Below are 23,936 nucleotides of genomic sequence, written 5' to 3'. Positions count from 1 at the left end.
CTAGTTACAGGCGATCATAAGGAGTTTAGACTTTCCTGAAGAAGACAAGTATAGATACTGTGGACTGATTGGTACCAAATACTGATGCAGGCATTTAACATAGTTGCTGAGAGCTGGCTGTTGGAGCAATGGCCCTGCAAAGTGTTTGTGTACTCTATTAACAGTAGGGTTTTTTTTTTCCTCTCTAGGATAAATATATATACTACTACTTCTACTACTATTTCTTCATCAATCTACACATTCAAAGTGATTTACATAATCAACTAATTACTACCAAAACATTTGCTTTGGGTGTCTATTCCCCTAAATATTGTCCTCTACTGGACATTACATCAGCCATATCTACTCAGTTGTGCTCATGTTATCCTCTGATGACTGCAGCTCAGAGAATAATAAGGAGGACAAAGAGGGAGAGATATGAAGAGGGAGGTGAGATGGAAAGAAAAAGGGAGACTGGGATGGGAAAAAGAAAAAATAAGATGCAAAGAGTTATGAGGAGGAAAGGGGGGAGGAAGAGAAGAGGGCAAAGGTGAATGAGAAGGTGGGGAGAAACTACTACTGACGATGATATAAAACTCACTTATCCATGGACTATCACTAGCTACTCATATAGTATTACAGCCAAGCATGTTGGTATTTTTAATATTTAAAGAATCTGTAATTGGAGAGGCAGAGAGTTGTTCTGGGGAAGGCATAACATTTCTTAGTTTTTCATGACTTGATTTTTGACCTTCAGCTTTACACTCTCTGTGCTTTGGTTTCTCCATCTGTAAATTGGGTAAAATAACTACCACCCAGAGTGTCATGAAGATTAATTAATGTTCACATATAGTATATTTTGGGCAGGGAGGAGGTTTTATTGCACTTACCCTTTTGAAGGAATATACGGTCTTTGGAATTTTTATACTGAGGTTTTGTCTCCTCCACCTTGGACTATCCCTTGTTGTTTCCTTAACATTTTATGTACATATACTGTACACTGTGTTTTACATACACCCTTGCTTTCTTAGGGACTGATCTGGCTGCCCCCAGTCATGTGAATAGGGTTTGCCCTCAACTAACAGCTGCAGGATTGGGCCCTTAAACCATCTTTATGTGCAGTAGTGTATGTTTTCATCTCTCAGGATAATGGGTGTGCTTTTTAAACTAACTTGGTATCTGAACCTTTTGATATGACTATCCACATCTGGCCTTCCCAGCGTTTCTCTACCATCTCCTTCTTGAGTTAGAGCACAAAATTAAATTTCCTGTCTATTACTTTAAGTAAAGACAGTATTACTGAGAAGCATTATCTTTCTTTTTATGTCTTATTTCTCATGCCCACATCACACCAGAGGACATATATTCACAATGTAAAAGACGACATAGATAGCAACTGTATTACTACTGTTTGGGCTTTTTTTTTTTTTTGCAAAATCATAAATAAATCTTTTTTTTCATTAGCATTAGTGTTTCAAGTATGAGACAAGAGTTAATAAAATCTCTCAATCTACGTAGGCTAAAATTCCCGCTGGCATAAAAATGCAGAATAATATAAGCAAGCTGCAAACATACTGGTCCTTCCTTAAGTGAAGCAAGCACTTCATCCCACAGTTTCTGGTTCAGACAGTCTTCTCTTATCAGCCACTGCTGTTGCTGGGTTAGCTGGAAAGCCTCTCCTTTCCCTCCATCTCCCATTCTCATGGTTTTGGGTGTCTTTTTAGGCTCCTCTATACCTACTGAAAAATATTATCAGCAGACACAATAAGAGCAGAGTATTAGTTTGAACTGTTAAGAAGGTAACACAATAAACAGCAATCTTATTTGTGAAAAACTGTAATAAATTCTTCCTATTGTTCAGCTTTATTCTGGACTGCAGCACAAGGCTACACATAAGACTGTTCATTTTTTCTTTCTGAAAAAATAGAAAAAGTGTTAGGAATGGAGAGAAAAACTATACAGTATTTTCTTTTCTCGTACAGTTTTATCCTTTTTCCCCTTCCCAGCACTGAACAGGATACTATGAGAACAAACCTTTCCTTTACATTTAGTTGAATACTTGCTTCACTAACATTTTTTCTTGTTTCACATTCTCATACCAAATGACTTCCTGTTTTCTTAACAGTTTTCATATTATTGACTTTAAATATATACAACTTGATAGAACTCTACCTAATCTCAAAAAAATAAAAAGACATACCATTATCAATTGACCTTTTCTGGTTTCCATTGCTCTGTCTGGTTGGCTCCTGTTTCACAGTTTGCTTTTTAACCTTATCTTTCTTCTCTTTACTAGCCATGGCTTCCAGATAACCTTCTGGATACTAAACAGAAAAACAAAGATTTATTTTTTTTAAAGATAAAACAAAACCTGCTGGAATATGGGGATGTCCATTTCCAAAGAAAACTTCAACCACAAAACCTACACATTGAAATAATTTCAAAGGACTCACATAAGCAAGAAAATGAAGTTACATGTGTAACATCTATTTTTAGGGAATTGTAATTCAGTCATAAAGATCTGATGAAGCTTGATGTAAAAGGAACCAATCCAGTGAAAGATATCCATGGCCTTCCAAACTCCACAAACCACAGACTTAAAGCTGAAGATGCTGATTCTGTGGCAAGGTAATCCATCCAAGGAAAAGGTTGGCCTGTAGAGAAAGGCAATACTGCCTTGAATCTTCCCAGCTCCAGAACAGGGAGTTGGCAAAGCTACTCGGGGGGGCGGGGAGGGGGGAACTCATGTGAAATGAGTTTCCAGTTGCTCAGAGGTTCTGCAATGCTGAGAGATTGGCCTCTCTGTGGGAGCTCCACAGTCACTGGGTACAAAGTTGGGAAAAATAACAGACACAGGTACATATTTTTTCAAAGTTATCAGGGAAGATACATTTACAGCTCCATTTAGTAACCATGAAACAACTCATATGAGTACTATTCGAAGTGAGTAATAGTTGTCCTATTGGGCTCTCAAAGAGTGACAAACACATAAAAGCAAGGTAATTCAGGCCCAAAGCTCCAGCCATAATTCATCCTGCTTTGCCTAAATATTGCAATGTTTTCTAAACTGCTGGAAATCTTAAATATTTTGTGACCTTAGGCCCTACCACAATGAGTATGTGAAGAATGGGGATGGAATTTAACTGACTTTTTTACAATTAGAATTTAAGTTAGACTCAACTTATTTGATTAAAACATTGAAACAAGTTTGTGAATTTAGATTCTAACCTGTACATTCAGACCCAATTTCTTTGACCGTTCTATTCCTTCTGAGGTCCAAGGCGCAGGTTCAACGTCATCTCTTCTCAGAAGATAACGCCAAACTAAGAATCCACATTTTCCAATTTCTGGCCAATATTTCACCACCTAAATCACAACAGTTCCAGTACGAGTTTATGCATTTTCTCCAACAGCTTATAAAATTGTGTCATACTAGGTCCCCAAATCAAATTCAAGCAAATCCTGCCAGAAGCTGAATGTTCTCACTTCACTGGATTTTCATTATTTTACCATAAACCATCAAATACACATAAATAGTCATACTGTATATAGATCAAGGAGAACAAAGCAGACTTGAATCATATTATATACACTACAGTTTTAAATCTTCTCTTCCCTCCACTGTCAAATGGCTGTTTCAATAAATGTAGAACAGTATGTTCAGTGATATACGTCCTTATGGTAGATGCTAGGATTTTAAGAAGCGTGTGAAAGATTTTTTTGGGAGGCGTGGCATTAAAATCAATGGATTCCCAGGGATCAGTTTGGTTCTGTCCATGTTTGTAAAGACAGCTTATCTACTCAGATTGATATATCCTTGTTATGGACTATGTTCTGTTACTGTTGCTTTGAATACTTTCATTTCAAATGGTCTTCAATACAGAATAAGCTAAGCTACATAATCTTTACTAAGACATCATGATCACTTTCTTCCAATGTAATAATAAAAGCTATGAAACACTAAGAATCTAAACAGCATTTTCCTCTTAAAATGCAATAAAGTAGATAGCAGAAGACTGTGTACCTTATAAATGCCATCATATCTATTGCCTTCCTCAGGGGCATATTTGCTGATCCTTCGTCCTTTAGAACTGCGCACCACTCGAACTGGCTTACCAGCTCTCCAATTCTTAGACTCTGCTCCATTTTTATCATCCAATGGAGCATCACAGTTTAGGGCCAGTGCCCTAAAAACATATTAAAAAGTCTTCATGTAATATAATGCATCATAAAATATAATGCTCAGCATGAATGTGACTAGGTCACACTTTATTTGCCTTGCCAGATTATGCTTTCACCAACTAGCAAAGGGATAGATAACCAGATTTCTAGTAAAGTCCTCCCCAAGAAAGTGGACTGGGGCCAGAAGTGACAATAGGAGTTTTCTAGCATCCGTATCAGTAACAGCTCTGCCATGCATGACAGGGAAAAAAAATGGAACCACGTGGAATTTTGTTTTAAGTGTTCAAGTAGAAAACCTTAGGGATGCTAACAGGCAAAACATGACAGCATGCAAAAAGCTGATTATTCGTATCTTAGAGTAGTTATTTCTCAAAAAATGTGGCAGGAATGATAAAATCTAAATGACCAGCATCAGCTAAGGCAAAGTTTATATCTCCCTCTTCTTCCTTCCACATCATTTCAGGTTATCAGGTTTTCTAAAGTGTCATCTTTACAAAAATAAAAAGTATGGGAAAAAGTAAACTGTATACAGGAATTAGTATTTTAGCCAATAAACACGTGTGAAGATATAAAACCAGCCAAACAGTCATATCTGGAAAAGGTATGCAATAATTGTCCAACAGATCTCAATAGCTAAAGCATTACTTTACTTTGCCTGTGAAACTGTCAAAGAATAGGTACTGTGTGAGCAATAACAATTTTAAGATTAGGCCACTAACCACCTACTGGATTTCAGAGCTCAGGCTCCAGACCAAGCGGGAATGTCTGTACTGCTATTTTTAGCTCTGTACCACCCAAGTCAGTTGACCCAGGCTCTGCAACTCGCTGCCATGGGTTGTTTTTTTTTCCTGTGCAAATGTACCCAATGAATAATGCTTTGAAAATTTTTCCATTATCTCAGGGTGAGAACCTATAGAAAATAAACTAGTTTTCCGGGAAAGAATTCATCACTGTCTGAACTCTAACAAAGTTTACTAATAGATGTTTGCCCAGGACTTCTTGGCCACGCATTCACAGTTTATTTATTTGGTCTGATCAGCGGCTATGCATTAACACTTTATTAGTTTGCTTTGGTGAAGTCTCATTTCAAAGAGGACTAGATCAAAGCAAACTAATGAATTGTTAATGAATGGCAACAGAGTCCATAACATTGCTGTGACCATAGTGAGAAATTATATTTTTTTTACTTTGCCTGTGCCATTAATTATGCATTATTTTACTGTGACAAAACTGTATCAATTGTCATAGTATGAGGTTAATGTTGAAGAGCACAACTCACTTAGAATATCTTTTTTTTAAATAGTTTGTAACCTATTAGCAGCCTGTTCATTAATTATTAATTATTATCATTATTATCATCATCTAAGTGGACCCTAACCTTGAAGACTACTATCTGTCATAATTGCAAGCCACTGTAGCTGAACTATATCAAATTCTTGAGGCCAAGTTTTAAAAAAGTACTAAGGTCTATGTGCAAAAAAATCATGCACTGCTGTGCATACAGAAAGTTTGTGATCAAACGGTGGCTGTTCAGATTCATGCATTAGGCAAATTAGATAAGTCTTCTTGTTCTGAAAATTTGGTCCCTTATGTTTAATCACCAGAGGAGTCAGGTTAACACTCAGAAAAGGAATATGGTGGAATTTCCCATGTGAACTACTACCTTATTAAATTCAGAAGATGCCTTTTGAGGAGATGCAAAATGAAGCTTCTCAATGACTTTAGGTCAGTATAAGATGTCATTTATTCATATACAGGCTAAGTACAGGATTGGATACTGATCACCTTTCCTGAAGAACTCTGCTTAATCTTGTCCCAAAAATTGGTAATATATGTTATTTGACTTTCTTCTGCACATAATAAAAATGCAGCCATGTTCTGTGAAAAATTGCAATACTTCAGTTTGGCAACCTGGAATACTTAAAAGAAATCTACCTATATGAACACCGACTAGCAACACACAGATAGATGAAATTCCCTCTTTATGAAAATATCTGGATCATCATCGCTTTAGTGAAGAGTCCAGGGGTAAGGGCTGACCATTTAAATGCATTCCTATACAGTCGAAAAACTGATGAATCATCAAAAAGCAGAAATGTTTTTTGTTAAAATCAGAGTAGGCTTCTCTTTCTTCTTCAATGCAAAAATAAATGTTTCTGCATGTACTGCTTAAATGACAGAGATCCTTCACATTGAGTTTTGGTGGAGATATGAAAAAGCTAATGTGAAAAGGTGCAGTTAAACAACAAGTGAAAGCATTTAATGAAATAGCTCAGGAGAGCTATAACAGATCTGTTCTGCTGCTTGCGAATGAAAATCAACTGACAGGGCACTGATGCGCTCCATCAGAGATGATGTCATCAGAAATTCCTTTTTTATCCTATGCTGGTTGGGGAAAGCATTATCATGTTGCCTGGAATCCTATGTAAACAAGGTAGAGAACGGTTGTGAATTCTAAGGAATTCTGTGAGTACAACAAAACCCCCAACCACATAGCATCTTTGAAGTGCTGTTATGTATACTAGTCTTGCAACCAAATCATCTGATAACTAGAAATAAAGGTGACAAACAAAGCAACCACAGCTCTTTTTGAGGGACCACTTTAAGACAGCAGTAGACTCATGCTTGAAAGGTGGGGAAATGCTTCAATCCATGCCTACTCACTGAGTGGCTTCCTGTAATAAGAAGGCTGAATGCCATGTCTGCTATAGCAAAGATCGAAAAATTAATTTTGAACACTGACATGACCGAGGTCCAGCACTAGACTGCAAAAACATTAATGCACTAAATCATAAAACGTATCTACTACCTTTTATCCAGATTACTTATATCCTCATTTGAGATAAAACTGTGTTTTATATCTACAGGAACTATGTAACAATTAAACACAAAAAACTACATTAAAAGAACAGTAAGGTTACAAAGTCAAGGATGCAAATAATAAGAAATGCCTGCATTAAGGCTGCCCGTGCAAAACTCCGCTAACACTGTCACCCAAACCTGTCTCTGTCCCTATGTTCTCAACACTCCCACCTTAGTTCTTGTTGCCCCCTTTCACATCCCTCTGTATTCAAGTGAGGCTATTCCTTCTCTTCTTCATCACTGCTTGGCACCAGCAGGTGGAGCACTGAGAGTATGGGAGTCTCCCATCTCTCAGTTCTGATGCCTGGCATTACAGTGGAACTGTGCTGCCAGAAGGAGAGATTGCAGGGAAAGTCCTACTCGGTCTTTGCAACTCTGCACTGCACTATGCTCAGTCGATCTATGGGAATAATGCATGCGCAGTCTGTTCAGCATCTAGGAGTTGTGACGATGATGAAACATGCCCACTGCAAGCAGAATCTTCAGAGAATATGGCTGCCAAACTTTACGAAGCCTTTACTGCGCATGTCTGAACTGCAATTTTTCAAGAGGCTTACAACTTGACAAAAATTAGGCAGATTTTCAAGGGGACAGCAAAAGAAATATCCTTGACATCAGGACAACCCCTAATTTCATGCACTGCTCCAATACATGGATGCACTAGCACTTCAGTGAAACAAATCACATTTTTTTTTAACCTGGGTAAAACATATTCCCCCTAACTTATTTCTTGCAAATGGTTAACCATTTTAGCTAAATAACTAAGTCTGCCTTAGCCAGACACTTGGCATGGAAAATTTCAGCATGAACACTCAAAGTTTCGCAAAGTTATGCCACTGAAAACAGGCTCTTATAGTGGAAAGTGTTAAGCAACATTAACCAAAGGCATAGCTACCAGCTCAACCTATAATACAGCAATATGTTTTATTCAGCTACAATTACTGTTTTAAATCAATATAACAGGACATGGATAAAATGCCAGTGGATAGCCAGAGGTACCATCATTTACAAGGTTTTATGAGATAAAAGGAACATATCAAAAATTAGTTTTAAATTAATGGAATCTAACAGTATTGTTCTTTGAAAGACCTTAATTTAATTTATACTTCAAAAAACTTACCTGTTCATGTGTGTTAATGTTTGATCAAATGAATGTTCTCCAATCCTTTTATTACCAGAAAGATCTCTACCACCACTCCCAGTGTAAGTGAATTCATCGCCTCGATCCTGTGGGAGAAGATTATCCTCTGTTTTAACATTCCAAATTAAAGCACCTGAACTGAAAACACCAGTGCTTCATTGGTCCTGTTTCTCAAACAAGAACATTTCCCTAACACACAACTATGAATTTGTGCTCTGTTCATACATGACTCTCCTTCTAGAAATTATACTAACACAAAGCTACTGGTTCCATGATCGTCAGACCTTTGACTACTAAACCCTTAGCTTCTAAAAACTGTGGAGGGTGGGGAACATACACTGATCATAATTATAGTGTTATTAAGATAGAACAATGAAAGTTTAGTTTAGTAGGAAATCATATTTTCAAAATATGTATTACCATCACTGATAAACAGGGTTCTATTCTGCAAGGTACTGAGCACACTGGCCCTGATCCAGTGGCGCACTTAAGCATTTTCTTAACTATACTTCAATGACACTTGTGCTTAATGTTAAGAATGTGCAAAAAGGCACTGCTGGATCAAGGCCAGAACACTCAGCACCTTCTAGGATCCAGCCCATACTGGGCTGGGATTGGTAAACAGAACTTCATTAACTAGAACATTACTAAAATGCAGCTCTAGCTATATTTACCGTTGTAAGAGAAGTTTTTCATACACATCGTCAGATAGGTGTTATGAACTCACTATTATATGAATGGAGACATTTATTTGCATTCGCTTTTTTAAGTACAGTATATGATTCCTCTCCAAAAGCATTTTTAATAACACAAATCAGTGAAACCAAAAGTTTTATACATGCCTCAATTGAGTAACTGCATAATCCTACTATTACCCCTCTCGTCCTACTTCTCCCCTTTCCTATCTTTAGTTTATTACCCTAAGTTGTAGTGTCATGTCTGAATTTAGCTCAAAGGATCTTCAAGGCAGGGGATGTGTCTTTACTTGTTTCTGTACGATCCTTAACACACTTTGGGATGCCCAAAATAATATATAATAATAATGGTAACTTCTTGTATTTAATATCCAGTAGATGCACAAAAACTATTTAAAGATATAAAAAGCATGTCTTGTTTGAAAAGAAAGCAAAATATCTTTTCAACTACAGATTAGACCATTTTGTTGCGTAGGTTATTTTAGCATTCTAACTTGGTCCTTTGTTTGGCTGATGGAAAACGTTGTCCTAGATTGTATCTCAGAGAGCTTCTAATATACTTGAATTTTTAAAAAGGAGAATATCAACTAAATTTTAAATGTAGTAATGTATTATCAATTAAAAATGCATTTGGAGAGGAATCATATTCTCAATTTTTTAAACAGTAATATTTTGCACTGATATATCACCTTCTATCCAAGGACCTCAAAGCAGTTTCCAAACTTCAGTGAATTTAACCCTACCATTCTGTGAAATCTGAATGAATTTTATTGATAAGCTGATAAAGAATTGGTAAATACAATTTAAGAGCTCTATGGTTTAAGCAGGAAGAATGATTTGGTGCTATTGACCACATTTTTAAAAACAATGGATTTTTGTGAGCAAGTTGAATGACATTTCTGTAAGTATCTATGAAATGTCACAATTAGCAGATTTTTAAAAAAAAACAGTTATTTCTTGTATGTGTGACAAGTAATTATTTTTCTGCTATGTAACAGTACTTCCTTCACATCCTCAGAACAGTTCATTTCTAAGTTTTGGAACTATTGAGGAGCCATGCTTTGAGCAGGAGAACTTGCAGATTTGCGTGACGGATCTGGCCCAAATCTTGAGAAAGAAGAGGAACAGGGTGGAGAGTAAATGGTGGACAGACCGCCAGCTGAAAAAGGTATGGAAACCAAGTCTGTCTTGGCCACACTGGAACTATAACAACAACTCTGGCCTTTTCTTTCTTTATCTTTAATATCACTTTGGATATTAGTGGAATTGGTGAAAATGCATATAACACATGTCTGTTCCATCTGGGGAGAAAAGCATCTCCAAGAGAATGGTGACCCAGGCATTCTCTGGAGCAGAATTGAGAGCATTTCTTGTTCTTGGGTGGGGTGATCAGGTCTATCTTTGGAGTTCCCCAATGTATGAATATGTTGTGAAGGATGGTATTGTCTACTTCCCATTCGTAATCTTGGAAACTTTTCTGCTGAGAATATCCGCCATAGTGTTCTGTATGCTCAGGACATGAAGTTGCTGAGATACTGATCTGGTAACAAATGCATCAGTTCCATATTTTCACTGCCTTGGCACATAGGGAATGTGATCTTGCTCCTCCGTGGCAGTTTATATAGAACATGCATGCAATGTTGTCTGTCATAATCTTTACGTTTGCCTTTGATCATTGGTAGGAAGAGTGTCATACATTCTTGACTACTCTGAGCTCTAGTAAGTTGATACGTAGTATGGATTCGAGAGGGGACCATTTGCCCTGAATGGTGTAGGTATCGGTGTCCAAGTGGGCTCCCCATCCCATTAGGGATGCCATCCATCGTCAACGACAGGGTTGACTGAGTGAAGGGGACTCCCGTACATCGCTTGTGAGGATCTGCCCACCAGTTGAGTGAGTTTTTGACTCTTGAGGAAACTGACAGAAGTTTGTTTAAATTTGTCTTCTCGGGATATATACCATTTTGAGCCACCCTTGAAGACAATGCATGTATAGTCTTGTATGCTTTATTACAAAGGTGCCCACCTGCCATGTGCCCCAGTAGTTGCAGACAGGTTCTGGCTGAAATCCGCAGATTGGCCTGAACTGTCAAGATTAAGCTGGCTAAGATGTTGAACAATGTGATGGGACAAAGGCTTTGATCTCTATTGCATCTAAGCAGGTTCCTATGAATTCCAGCTGTTGCAGTGGACTTTTGGGTATTTAGTTATAGACCTAGTTGTAGGAATAGATCTATAGTTTTTCGTGTGTCTCTCAAGGTGTAGGTGAATGTATGTACTTTGAGCTAGCAATCATCTAGATATGGAAATATCATGATGCCTTGTTTGTGAGGATGTGCTGCTACCACAGAAAGGACTTTCAAGAATACCCTAAGTGCTGATGATAGACCAAATGGGAGCACTTTGTACTGGAAATGATCTTGACACAGAGTGAATCTTAGGAACCTCCTGTATGATGGGTGGTTTGTGTTATGAAAGTAAGCATCTTGTAGGCTGAGGGCCGAGAACCAGTCCCCTTGGTCCAGAGATGGGATTATTGCTGCCAAGGTAACCGTCTTGAAACACTGTATTGTATTTTACTGTATTGTATTGAAACTGTCAAGTGACCTTAAATCCAGAATGGGTCTCTAACTGCTGTTCTTTTTCTGTATCAGAAAGTATTTGAAATAGAAACCCTTCCCTCTGTGTTGGGTGGAAACAGGTTCTCTGGCACCTAGTTTTAGGAGGTGGTACATTTCTTCGTGTTACAATGCTTGTGAGAAAGGTCCCTGAAGAGAGGCAGGGAGGAAGGTGAAGTGGATTGAATATCCCTTGGAGATAATCTCTAGTATCCACTTGTCTGAGGTTATAATGCTTCCAGTTTTGATAAAAAGGAGTAAGACAGTACCAAATTGGTGGAGATGTTTGGATTGTTTGAGCAAATGAGACTGCGAGAGGTAACTTGAGGCCTCGAACAACACATCAAAATTGGATGTAAAAGGGTGCAATGTCAATAACTGGGGAGCAGTTGGTCTCTGTTTTTGTAATCTCTGCCTCTTCCTTTGAGGATCCTAATGTCTCTGGGGAGAAGGAAAGTGAGTAGGCCGGGATCTCTGTGCCGTCTGGTACTTACTGAGTCTTCTTTTCTGGACAGGAGTATAAACACCCAGAGAATATAACGTAGCCCTAGAATCTTTCAATGTGTGGAGTGATTCTTCCATTCTTTCTGCAAACAATTTAGATCTCTCAAAAGGGAGGTCCTCCACCATGATGTGTACCTTCTTTAGAAAGCCGCAGAGATGACGCCAAGATGTTCTCTTCATGACAACCGCTGTGAAGTTGGAAAGTGCAACTCTATCGACAGCAACCAGAGAAGCCTGCATTGCTGTCCTTGCAAGGAGCTGACCCTCAGCAACGATAGCCTGGAATTCCTCTCTCTCATCCAAAGGGATGTGTTCAATAAAGGTATTTAATTTCAGTTAATTGGTATGGTTTTATTTTGCCATGAGGGCTTGATAATTAGCAATCCTAAAATGTAGAATATTTATTGAAGAATATTATTTACGCTCAAATAAATCCAGTCATTTTCAGTCCTTATTGTATGGTGTCGTTTTAGCATAGTACAGTCTGCCATGTTCATTAACCGTGTCAACGACCAGTGAATTAGGGGATGAGAAAATAAAAAGCCCCCTACTTTAAAGGACACATAATATTTTTTGTATGCCATTTTGCATGTTGGGGGTAGGTATCGTGTCTGGTGTCTGCCATACAGTTTTCACCAAATCAAGCAGCGCTCATTGATGGGGAGTGCCATCTTTGCTGATGACATCTGTAGGATGTCAAGCAGTTTGTGCTTTGACACTGACTTCCTCAAGCGGGTTTTGCAGAGAATCCGGTACCCTCTTAAAGAGATCCTAAAATTTTTTGAAGTTGTCTGCCACAGTTGGTGGGGGAGGCATAACTGACTTATCAGGAGATGAGAAAATGTTGGTCACAGGAGTGGCTTCCTTGTCTAGTCTCTCCTTCTGTTCCTCAAAGGTCTCCTCTTGAGGATCAGGAGGTCTGATTATTGAAGCTGCAGGAAATCACCTTCCTTTAACTCTTTGGGTAAGCTAGAGGCCCTCAAAAATTGTTGTCCATATGCCACCCATGGGTCCCAATTTGGCCACTGAGGTGGTGGAAAGGGCAGGGATGGGAGTATCCAGTAGTGTCCATACCAACTAGGTCGGTCTCTTCTAATCTGGTGGTAGACTGAAGGCACATGAGTTTCTACCTGGCTAGCTCCCTGGTGTTGTAATGGAGACCACTGGAGAGGCACTGAGTATAGCTCATCCCCATCCTCTTCCTTGTCACTTGACAGGGGTGGAGCAGTCATGGACATCCGGGCATAACCCATACTGCAGTTATGTCAGTGCCTACTAAGGGTGATTCAGGAATCTGTCTCCAATACCATCAAGTCTTTGAGAAACCGAAATTCCTGTGGTACCGGAACAGCCATCAGTATCGTTGAGGCCAGCTGAGTAGGCACTGTTGAAGTGGACACAGCTGTCAGTACTTCAGGACCTCTGCATTCTGAGGAATGGCCAACAGGTGTTGCTGTAGCCTTTTGCAGTGCCAGCATAGTAGATACCAATTGTCTACAAGACTTCATAGGTACAGTTTTAGAGGAGCTGGGTCTTTCTTTGCCGTTCCTTTCCCCTGAGGGTACCATTCTGCCCAAGCCTGCCCACTTAAGAGTCTTTGGGCTTACCAGTGGTATCGGGAGGATCCTGCAAACTCATAGGTACCTAGTCATGGGTCAGTCAGTAGTGAGCTTATTGACTAACGGGTCCTCTTTCTCTTGGCCAATTCCCTGCCTGGGGAACTTGTGGCCTGCTTTTTCGAGACTTTCTGAGAGGAATCTAAGGATTTCCTCTTTGAAGTCACTGAAGAATTTTGATCAGACAATATTGATGGCAATGGTCTCAACAGGGACGGCTGTCCAGGGGAGGTCCCGGGCCCTGGGGCTTGTTGGAGTGAGCTTTCGATTATGAGCAGCCTTAATTTCAGCTCACAGCTCTTTGGTTCTGGATTTTAATTTAAGACAAAACATGCACTTGTGAGGCATTTGTGCCTCTCTTAGGCAGCGAATGCAGCAAGAATGGCCATTGCTGACAGGAATGGCTTCCGAACAGGAGAGGCAATGTTTAAACCCATGGGAGCCAGGTATACTCCTTTCAGGGTTCACTTCCTGAATTGGAAGAGCTAGGGAAATCTAATTTATGCTAAGGAGATAACTATTCTGTAAGCGAAATAATTTTTTTTTTAATGAAAAGAGAATAAAGTATTAACACTAACTGAAATACTATTACTACTAAGGAAAAACTAGTAAGAAAAAACACTAAGAAAAATCTATGTAATGAGCTCTGCTTAAGGCTCCATCTCAAGCCAAAGGCAGTTGAGAAGGAACTGAGAGCAGTTTGCATGCGCAGTGCTATATAGCAACAAAGTAGAGTATGAGACAGGGAGACTGCATGTGCAGGCCAAATGGACACTGCTACCACAACTCCAATCTGAGGAGTAGGGATCCAAAGATGCCTAGAATGGAGCACCCATAGGGACACTATTCGAAGAAGAAGAAGAAAAGATTCTGAAGACGACAGATGTCAAAAGGGAGCTCTTTAGCAGTTTTACATTACAAACCTGTGGGTGGGAGGCCTGAAGTCCTAATATAGAAAATGTATTTTCTATATTATGTATTCTGGATGTACTCTAATAGGACCAAAAATATTGGACAGTCTTATTTTCCAGTGCCTGAAACGGCTTTCTTCAAGTAGCACTTTCTGCCACTGACTCTAAGTTCTTTTTGGCATCTCCCTCTCTTCTCTTTAAGCCTTCTCTCTCTCTCCCCTTATATTGTCTCTGTAAAGTTACCACTTAATTGTCCTGATTATAAGATATAACACACATTTTAAATTCAATTCACCTCTGCACCACATAAATTCTGAATTGTCTTAATTTGGGCACAATCCTGTGAGATGCTGAACAGGTTCAGTGAAGAATAAGCTCGTACAACCCTTACTGAATTGGGAACTGAAGGTACCAGCACCTTATGAGAGGCATTCAGAACTTCAGATGATCTGATTATCTCTTACTATATCATGGCATATATTAAATCAAACCTTATTATTTCAATCTTGTTCCTGTTATATACCTAATTTTGATTCTTTTACTTTTTAACTCTCAAGACTCAGATGTTAGACTCTTTCTTGTTACTCCCTCCAATTTTTCTCTTGTATAGTTTGCCCAAATTTCAGTTTGGTCTTTAATCTAGACACAGAACTAGATAAATAAGCAGAATTTAGTAGAGGTAATTTTAAAATATTCTTCTTGATTACCAAAGCCGAGTAACAGATTTCCTAACAAAAACTCAGACCTAATCTAGAACAAAAACTTGGTTCTACCAGCCTTCTTAGGTTCAATACACGAACCAGATTCACCAGTTTTACACTAGCAAGAAAGTGGTGAATCAAGCCCAAGATTTCCACCCAGCATAAGGAATGGGAACCTGAAGAAGAGCTCTGTGTAAACTCTGTGTAAACTCAAACAGAAGTTGGTCCAATAAAAGATATCACCCACCTTGTCCCTCAAATAGCCTGAGGCTGACACAGTTACAACACTGCATACAAAAGATTGGACACATTCAGCTAAAACGAAGGCTTCAGAACAGGAAAATGATTATTGGCTGGTGAGGAGGTGACAATAAATTCTGAAAACGTTGACTAAGGCTTTGTCTACACTGTCATTTTCATCGTTAAAACTTTGGTCACTCAGGGGTGTGAAAAAAACCACATGCCTGAAGGACAAATGTTGTAACAATGAAAAGTGCTGGTGTGGACAACACTTTGCCGGTGGGAACCGCACTCCTGGGGATGAAGTGACCGCCCCTCGTTGGAGGTGGTTTTATTTTGTTGCCGGGAGAGCTCTCACCTGGCGATAAAGAATGTCTACACAGTGACCTTACAATGGCGCAGCTGCAGCAGCACAGCCACATCATTGTAAGGTGCGCAGTGTAGACATAGCTTAAGTGAAAGAAGTAGACAACTGTAGATTGCGCTCTCCTTGAGATTTTTCTTATTTTTCTGACTGGAAGTTGTTTTAAAGAGGAGTCATCACATCGCTAAAACTGGAATCAGTTTTCACATGAATCCAAGCAATTCAACAATTTTGATTCCTTATGTCCTATCCTTCCCCAAAAGTTCAAGATCAGAATTTGGATCCAACTTCCCTAAAGTTCAGGGGTGCTGGGTTGGAGCCCCTTTAACAAATAAACCATGTAATAAAAATATAGACGTGCCATTTTCAGAAAGACACTATAACTATCAAAAAGACACTATAACTTCAACATCTTTTTCAGTTCAAATATCTATTTCATAAATGGAGTGCTTTTCTAAAAAGAAAACTGATAATTCTACATTTCAAATGATCCAGACCAGCAAGTCTGGATCACCTTGTTAATGTATAACATTTGCTGGAGCCTGTTGGCATCCCCATTTACTGACAGTAACAGACCTTCTGCTCTGCATGCAGCATATTGTTAGACGATGAAAGCACTGTCTACCTGATGGGAAAATATAGCCACTATTTGATATTCATGAACTTCCACACCAAAAAAGTGGAAGTAGATTTATCCTTAAACTTCCCTAATACTTAGAGCAAATATTCATTACCAGAATTGAGAGATAGATATTAATCAGTGCTCTTCTGAACAATCTACAAAATCCAGACTTATTTTGTTCACAAGAAGTTGCTGGCTTATGCTAAGTCAGCATTGTGGAAAAGGGATGACAAGCATAAACATACACATACATCTAGAAGCAAAAAAATAAATAATATAATGATTACATGTGGCAGTAAAGTTTTGACTAACTTTTCCCTGAAATTGAAATTTCTTTGATTTTGGTAGCACCCACAATGTGCTAGGCATTCTCCAAACAGCAAATATGGCAAAGTACTTGACCTGAGGAGTTCACCATCTAAAGACAGAGAGCTTAAGGGGAAAGTGTGCAATATAGAAGTAGAGCAGTCAAGGCAGGGCTTGTTAGTACTGGCAATGTAAAGTTAATATTTTTTTTTTAAATGGTGTACTTTGTCAATATGTCAGCTAGATTCCACACAACAGAAGTGACTCTTTGTGACCCAGGCTGTGGGCAGTCAGGATTAATGGTTCAAATGATAGTTCAACCTACAAGTCAGAGCAGCGTTTCTCAAACTATTGTACTGGTGAACCCTTTCACAGAGCAAGCCTCTGAGTGCGACTCCCCCTTATAAATTAAAAACACTTGTTTATATATTTAACACCATTATAAATGCTAGAGGCAAAGCGGGGTTTGGGGTGGAGGCTGACAGCTTGCGACCCCCTGAGGGGTCCCGATCCCCAGTTTGAGAACCCCTGAGTTAGAGCCTGGTCTAGAGGGACAGAGTCCAGGAATGAGCCGGGGGTCAATACCAGAAGGACAGAAGCTGAATACCAGAACCAGAGGGTAACCCAAAGTCATAAGCAAAAAGCAGAGCTGAGGATCAAAGTCAGAAGCCATGGTTGGGAACAGAGGCTGGAGCACGAGCAAGAGCTGGTATGAAAACAAAGCTGAAACAGGATGGGAACAAGGCAGCAGGACAGGCTGGAAGCAGGATAGAGCAGGGCAGAGCAGGGATTGGAACAAGGGCTGGAAGGAGCAGGCAAGCGCAGCTCTGGACATGGTACACATTGAGCAGCCATTGATTGTCTGTGGGTGCCAGTCCTATCAGCAGCCAATCAGGTGCTGTGGCTACCTAAGTGAATTCCAAGGCAGTGCAATTAGCTCTCTGGATGTCTAGCAGCAAAAGTAGTCAGGGAGCAGGCCAGCAGCTGGGCTGGGCTGGCCGCTGACATTCTTCAGGAGGGACTCAAGCGTACAGAGGGAGGCACCTTATGAATGAACTCAGGAAGGGCATTCCATGCATAAGAGCACTGTGGAAGAAGGCAAGGAGATATTTATGCAACAAGCTGAGAAATGGGCAGGTGGGACAGACCTCACTGGTGGAACAAAGGTGACAGGGAGTCACACAAAATAAGACAAGTAAGTAGGGTGGGACAGAGTTAGGCAGAACTCTGAAGACTGTGGGGAAAAAAGCTTGAATTCGATGCAGTTGCATCAAATGGCAATTATAAGATACAGTCACAAAAGTGAAATAATGGCAAGCTGCAAGGAACCTCTTTAAAACATCACAATAGAGGCTCAAATTAAATGTACACCCGAAAATAAAAAAAATAGTGAGAGGGTGAAAAAAGTACCACAATGGCTAAACAACAAAGTGGTTAAAAGCAAAAAGATATCTTTTGGAAGTTTGGAAATTAAATCCTACTGAGGAAAACAGAAAGGAGCATAACCTCTAGCAAGTCAAGCGTAAAAACGTAATTAGGCAGGCCCCAAAAAGAATTTGAAGAGCAATTAGCTAAAGACTGAAAAACTAACAGTAATTTTTTAAAAATACATCAGAAGCAGGAAGCCTGCCAAACAATCATGGGGCCATTGGACAATCAAGGTGCTAAAGGAGCACTCAAGGATGATAAGACCATTGCGCAGAACCTAAATGAATTCTTTTCATCAGTCTTCACTGCAGAGGATGTAAGGGAGATTCCCACACCTGAGCCGTTCTTTTTAGAGGACATATCTGAGGAACTGTCCCAAATTCAGGTGTCAGTAAGGAAGTTGTGGAACAAACTCATACATTAAACAGTAATAAGTCACCAGGACCAGATGGTATTCACCCAAGAGTTCTGAAGGAACTAAAAAATATGAAATTGCAGAACTACTGAATGTGGTAGGTAACCTATCACTTAAATCAACTTCTGTTCCAGATGGCTGGACGATAGCTAATATGACCCCACTTTTTACAAAAGGCTACGGAGGCGAACCTGGCAATTACAGGCTAGTAAGCCTAACTTCAGTACCAGGCAAACTGGTTGAAACTATAATAACGAACAGAATTATCAGGCACACAGATGAACACGATTTGTTGGGAAAGAGTCAACATGGTTTTTGTAAAGGGAAATCACGCCTCACCAACCTATTAGAATTCTTTGAGGGGGGGTCAATAAACATGTGGACAATGGCAATCCAGTGCATACAGTGTACTTGGACCTTCAGAAAGCCTTTCACAAGGTCCCTCACCAAAGGCTCTTAAGCAAAGTAAGCAGTCATAGGATAAGAGGGAAGGTCCTCTCATGGATCAGTAACTGGTTAAAAGATAGGAAACAAAGAGCAGGAATAAATGGTCAGTTTTCAGAATGGAGAGAGGTAAATAGTGGTTTTCCCTAGGGATCTGTACTGGGACCAGTGCTTTTCAACATATTCATAAGCAATCTGGAAAAAGGGGTAAACAGTGAGGAGGCAAAATTTGCAGATGATATAAAATTACTCAAGACTGTAAGTCCAAAGCAGACTGCGAAGAGTTACAAAGGGATCTCAAAAAACAGGTGACTGGGTAAGAAAATTGCATTTATCAACATTGAATTTCATCTGCCAAGTAATGCACATTGGAAAACATAATCCTAACTATACATACAAAATGATGGGCTCTAAATTCACTATTACCACTCAAGAAAAAGATCTTGGGAGTCATTGTGGATAGTCCCATGAAAACATCCACTCAATGTGCCACGGCAGTCAAAAAAGCGAACAGAATGTTAGGAACCACTGGAAAAGGGATAGATAATAAGACAGAAAATATCACAATGCCACTATATAAATTCATGGTATGCCCATACCTTCAATACTGTGTGCAATTCTCGTTGCCCCATCTCAAAAAATATATATTAGAAATGGAAAAGGCTAAAAGAAGGGCAACAAAAGTGATTAGGGGTAAGGAAGAGCTTCCATATGAGGAGAGCTTAAAAAATGACTTTTCATCTTGGAAAAGGGACAGCTAAGGGGGGACGGGGCACAATATGATAAAGGTTTATAAAATCCTGAATGGGGTGGAGAAAGTGAATAAGGAAGTGCTATTTATTCCTTCACATAACTCAAGAACCAGGGGTCACCCAGAGAAATTAATAGGCAGGAGGTTTAAAACAAACAAAAGGAAGCACTTCTTCACACAACACACTGTTACTAAGAGATATTGTGAAGGCCAAAACTATAAAGGGGCTAAAAAAGAATATTAGATAAATTCAGGGATCACACGTTCATCAGTAGCTATTAGCCAACATGGTCAGGAATGCAAGCCCATGCTCTGAGTGTCCCTAGCCTCTGACTGCCAGAAGCCAGGAATGGATGATAGGGGATGGAACACTCTTTGCCTGTTCTGTTCATTCCCTCTGAAACACCTAGCATTAGCCATTGTCGAAAGACAGGATACTGGGCTACATGGACCATTGGTCTGACGCAGTATGGCCATTCTTATGCACACGAGGAGCCAGAGGCGGAATTCAGATATGGGGAAGATTTCATCAAAACAAGAGGAAAGCAAGATGATTTTATTGCCAACATTTTGTATGGACTGGAAGAAAGCAATGTGTTAGGGAGGTTGGAGAGGAGGATGTTGCAGTAGTGAGACTGTAAATGCTGACAGCCTGAGAGTTTTAGACACTTGTAAGGATAGAAAGGATGGATCCTAAAAATGGCAGGATTTAGATATGCCCCACATGTCAAAGGCGAAGGGCCAGATTATAGGCTTAGGTGACAAGGAGGATAACCATATTGTTGACTGTGATAGAAAAAGAGGGTGGTCAACAGAAGAGAAAAATTCAGTTTTTCTCCTTGTAAATTTATGCTGATGATTAGACATTCAAAGGTAGATGTCAGATAGACAAGTTTAGATGTAGGACGGATGGATGTCAACAAGTCAGGAGTGGAAAGACAAATTTGAATAATCTGCACAGATATGGTAGGTGAGGTCAAGGAGGATCAAGACAAATAGAAGCCCTGAAATTTGGCCAACTAGTGTTTTGAGAGACCTAAAAAAATCATCAAACCAAACTTTCGAATCCTCAAACTAGTTTCCCCATTTAATATGAAACATCCATAAGACAGCAAAAGACAAACAAAGAACAAATCTCCCTCTTTCTTGTGGAACCTATGAGGAGCTAATTTTTTCCCCTAAAGAAAGGAAGTGCACAAGCTGTTTGTAATCATCCATGAAGAGAGGTTACTTACTGTAAACTTGTTCTTCAAGAGTGTCCTCTACATGGTCTCACTTGTGGGATTGGTGTCCCCTGGCATTGACCTGCAAAATCGTCAAGAGAGCAATTTCCATTTGGATTAATTTGCTCACCCCTCTCCCTTTCCTCATGGAGTAATATGAAGGTATAAAAAGGGAAATGGCCCCAACCACTGACAAGTTCCTTCCCTAATTTCATGCTTGTTGATCCAAGACTTTAAACAAGTGGGAAAGGTGGGTGGAGAGCATGAATATGCAGAGGTGACACTATTGAAGAACAACAGTTACCAGTAAGTAATCTCTCTTCTGTGAGTGGCCTCTGCACAGTCCCATTTGTAGGAGACTGGCAGGCACCTACGAAAGTGAACGAAGGGGTTTTAAGTGAATAAGGACTGCAAAACTGCCAATACAAGCATCAACTCTGGATGGCAGCTCAAGACAGATTAGATTGCAATTTCCCTCTCCCAGATCAGATCTTAGCAAAGGACATATTTCTGCTTAAAATATCTACAGAGCTTCAAAGAACAGCTTTACAAAATCTATGAAAATGGTAAATCAAAGGCATAGAATGGATGCTACCTTCAGATTATTTGAACATGTTTTGATATCTCCAGGTATGTAAACACCTAGTGAGACATCATAAGAGTGTCCAAGAGACTTGGGGAAATACAGACAGGTTAGTGGCCTGTATGAGATATAAACAGAGATGACTTTAGACTAGAAATGGGGATGAGGAAATCACATGTGGCATATGGAGTGCAATTTATAAAGGACTGGCCATTTGGTTTTTATCTCACTAAATTTGTGGGATGTAACTACGGCTCTGAGGAATGACTTTTTCACAGGTTTATGGTACAGATGATACTCTGAGCATTAGCAGGCCAGAAGTCCCACAAGCTTTGTGATACAAGACCAATGCCAAAGCAAAAAAGATGCATGCACAGGAGGAAAACCTACACAGTAGTTAAATGAATGCGTCCTTCTCATGGCACCCACAGCACAGCCAAGTGTATTGATATGAAGCAAATCTTTATTTCCTTTGGTGCAGCCATCAAGACAAAGTTATTACCTCTATCAACCCTAGTGGTACATGGAGCAACCATTCCATAAACTTGGTTATTATAAGGCTTACAGGGACTGTTGTCCTGAACATGTAAGGATGGCAGCTGATATCACAACCCATGCAGCCTGAGATAACTCAAAAATTGTTCTTAATGTTCAAAGCATAATACATGACAACATTAAAAGCAAGAAAGGTTTGTTTGGTCAAGGTTTGTTTTTCTGCTTCTCGACAGAATCCACTAGACTTCTGAAAAACGTCATCAAGCATCTCAGCAATCAAGAAATCAGTGCATCAATCCAAGAAGATTCAGGCTCAGATGGCGATTTCTACATCAACCTTAAGGAAGAGATCCAGTAAACTTGAAAGTGATGCTAACATCAGACCTAAGATGTCTCAATTCAAAACTGCCAAGACCTGGTTAGAAGTATTCATACCTGGCCTCCATCCTGACTGACCAGCTTACAGATCTTAACCAACAGAATCAGGGAGCACTCAGAGTAATTCCTGTTTTCTGTCCCAAAAAGGGGAGTCTGCCTGTAGCGGGTTGGTCACACCGCTCCTGCCTGAAGGGGATAAAGCAGCCCTACAAAGGGCTGCAGAGAGGGAAAGCTAGGCTGATCAGGAAAACAGCCATAGCTGTAGTCAGCTTAATCGGGGCCCAGCTGGCCCTTATAAGAGGGCAGTGGACCAGAAGCTGACACACTCTCTCTCTGGCTCTAGAGACGGAAGGACCAGGCTGCCTGGGAAGCTGAGGAAGGTACCTAGGGTGAAGCAGTGCTGAGGAAGGGCAGAGGGAGCTGGGAGCTCCAGCCTAGCAAAGTCCCAGACTGCAGGCCTTGTCAAAGGCCTACAAAAGGGTACTGGGGCTGCAAAGGGGCAGCCTCTAGACAGACAGAGGCAGCTGATGATGCAACCTCCTTGCCGATGATGAATGGTTTACAAACTGCAGTCTGCCCCAGAGGTTGGGGGCTAGATGATGACTGGCAGTCGCCACTGAGGTAAGGTGGGGATAGAGAGTTGGGGGTTCCCCTGAATGGGGAGACCCAGACTGTGGGTTGCTGTGGTGGGCAGAACCCCTGGGTAAAGGGCACCGGGGTCTGGGAGGGACACGGAGGCCAGTGGCAGGCGAGACATCAGCCAGCAGAGGGCACTCCTGGCTGGAAGAGCTAATTCCCAGGATGACCGACAGGAGGCACTGCACCAGTGAGTCGTTGCCCTGCGACACTGCCCATCACAGTAAGTCTCGTCTGACCCTGAAGCAGAACCGGAGATGATGGATGTTCTCAATGGTAATAAATGGATTAATCAGGACCTACTCCCCTTGCATATACATAATGCCAGACAGCGATCTAAGATATTTGTGCTGTTCTAGAAAGACCTTCCAAAGAATCTGCCTGGACACACTTTGGCTCAAGTGTAAATAACGTCAAGAATGGATGGTACCTCCCCTTGCATATACATAATGCCAGACAGCGATCTAAGATATTTGTGCTGTTGTAGAAAGATCTTCCAAAGAATCTGCCTGGACACACTTTGGCTCAAGTGTAAATAATGTCAAGAATGGATGGTACCTTAGTAATCAGTCTTATGGAGGCTACAGATGTAGTTTGAATAAAGGTATAACCCAATTACACTGTAAGGAACCGGTTTGTGGATCAAAGTCTAGATGCAGACATGAATGTCCTGATGTCTGAAACAGACAATGTCAGGACATGACATAGAGCTGCAAATTATCCTCAGAAAAGAAGCAATTTAATGCCAATGTCACCTTAAAGGTAGGAGCGATTTTTCATGTGCTTTGCGGCCAAGGAACAGCACTTAACACCAAAACTTTGAAGCAGATTGCCTACTAGGC

At 40.2% G+C, this 23,936-nt stretch overlaps 1 protein-coding gene across 6 annotated transcripts in view; it reads right to left on the bottom strand.

Moving 5' to 3' along the window:
• The window catches only part of UHRF2 (ubiquitin like with PHD and ring finger domains 2), a 176,340-nt gene that overhangs the window by 6,889 nt on the left and 145,515 nt on the right, over positions 1–23,936 (bottom strand). For 5 of the 6 annotated variants that reach the window (XM_037901917.2, XM_037901918.2, XM_037901916.2 and 2 more), the window contains 5 exons: positions 8,144–8,250; positions 4,004–4,166; positions 3,208–3,345; positions 2,180–2,303; positions 1,555–1,718 (listed from right to left, as the gene is read on the bottom strand). In XM_037901917.2, the coding sequence (XP_037757845.1) occupies positions 1,555–1,718; positions 2,180–2,303; positions 3,208–3,345; positions 4,004–4,166; positions 8,144–8,250 (696 nt within the window). Of the gene's footprint in view, positions 1–1,554; positions 1,719–2,179; positions 2,304–2,545; positions 2,634–3,207; positions 3,346–4,003; positions 4,167–8,143; positions 8,251–23,936 lie in introns of those variants that run through there. The other variant, XM_037901919.2, reaches the window with a different exon arrangement.

Source organism: Chelonia mydas, chromosome 5, assembly GCF_015237465.2.
Source record: "Chelonia mydas isolate rCheMyd1 chromosome 5, rCheMyd1.pri.v2, whole genome shotgun sequence".
Taxonomy (NCBI): Eukaryota; Metazoa; Chordata; order Testudines; family Cheloniidae; genus Chelonia; species Chelonia mydas.
Note: the sequence above shows the minus strand (reverse complement) of the source record. Positions and strands in the feature narration are given on the sequence as shown.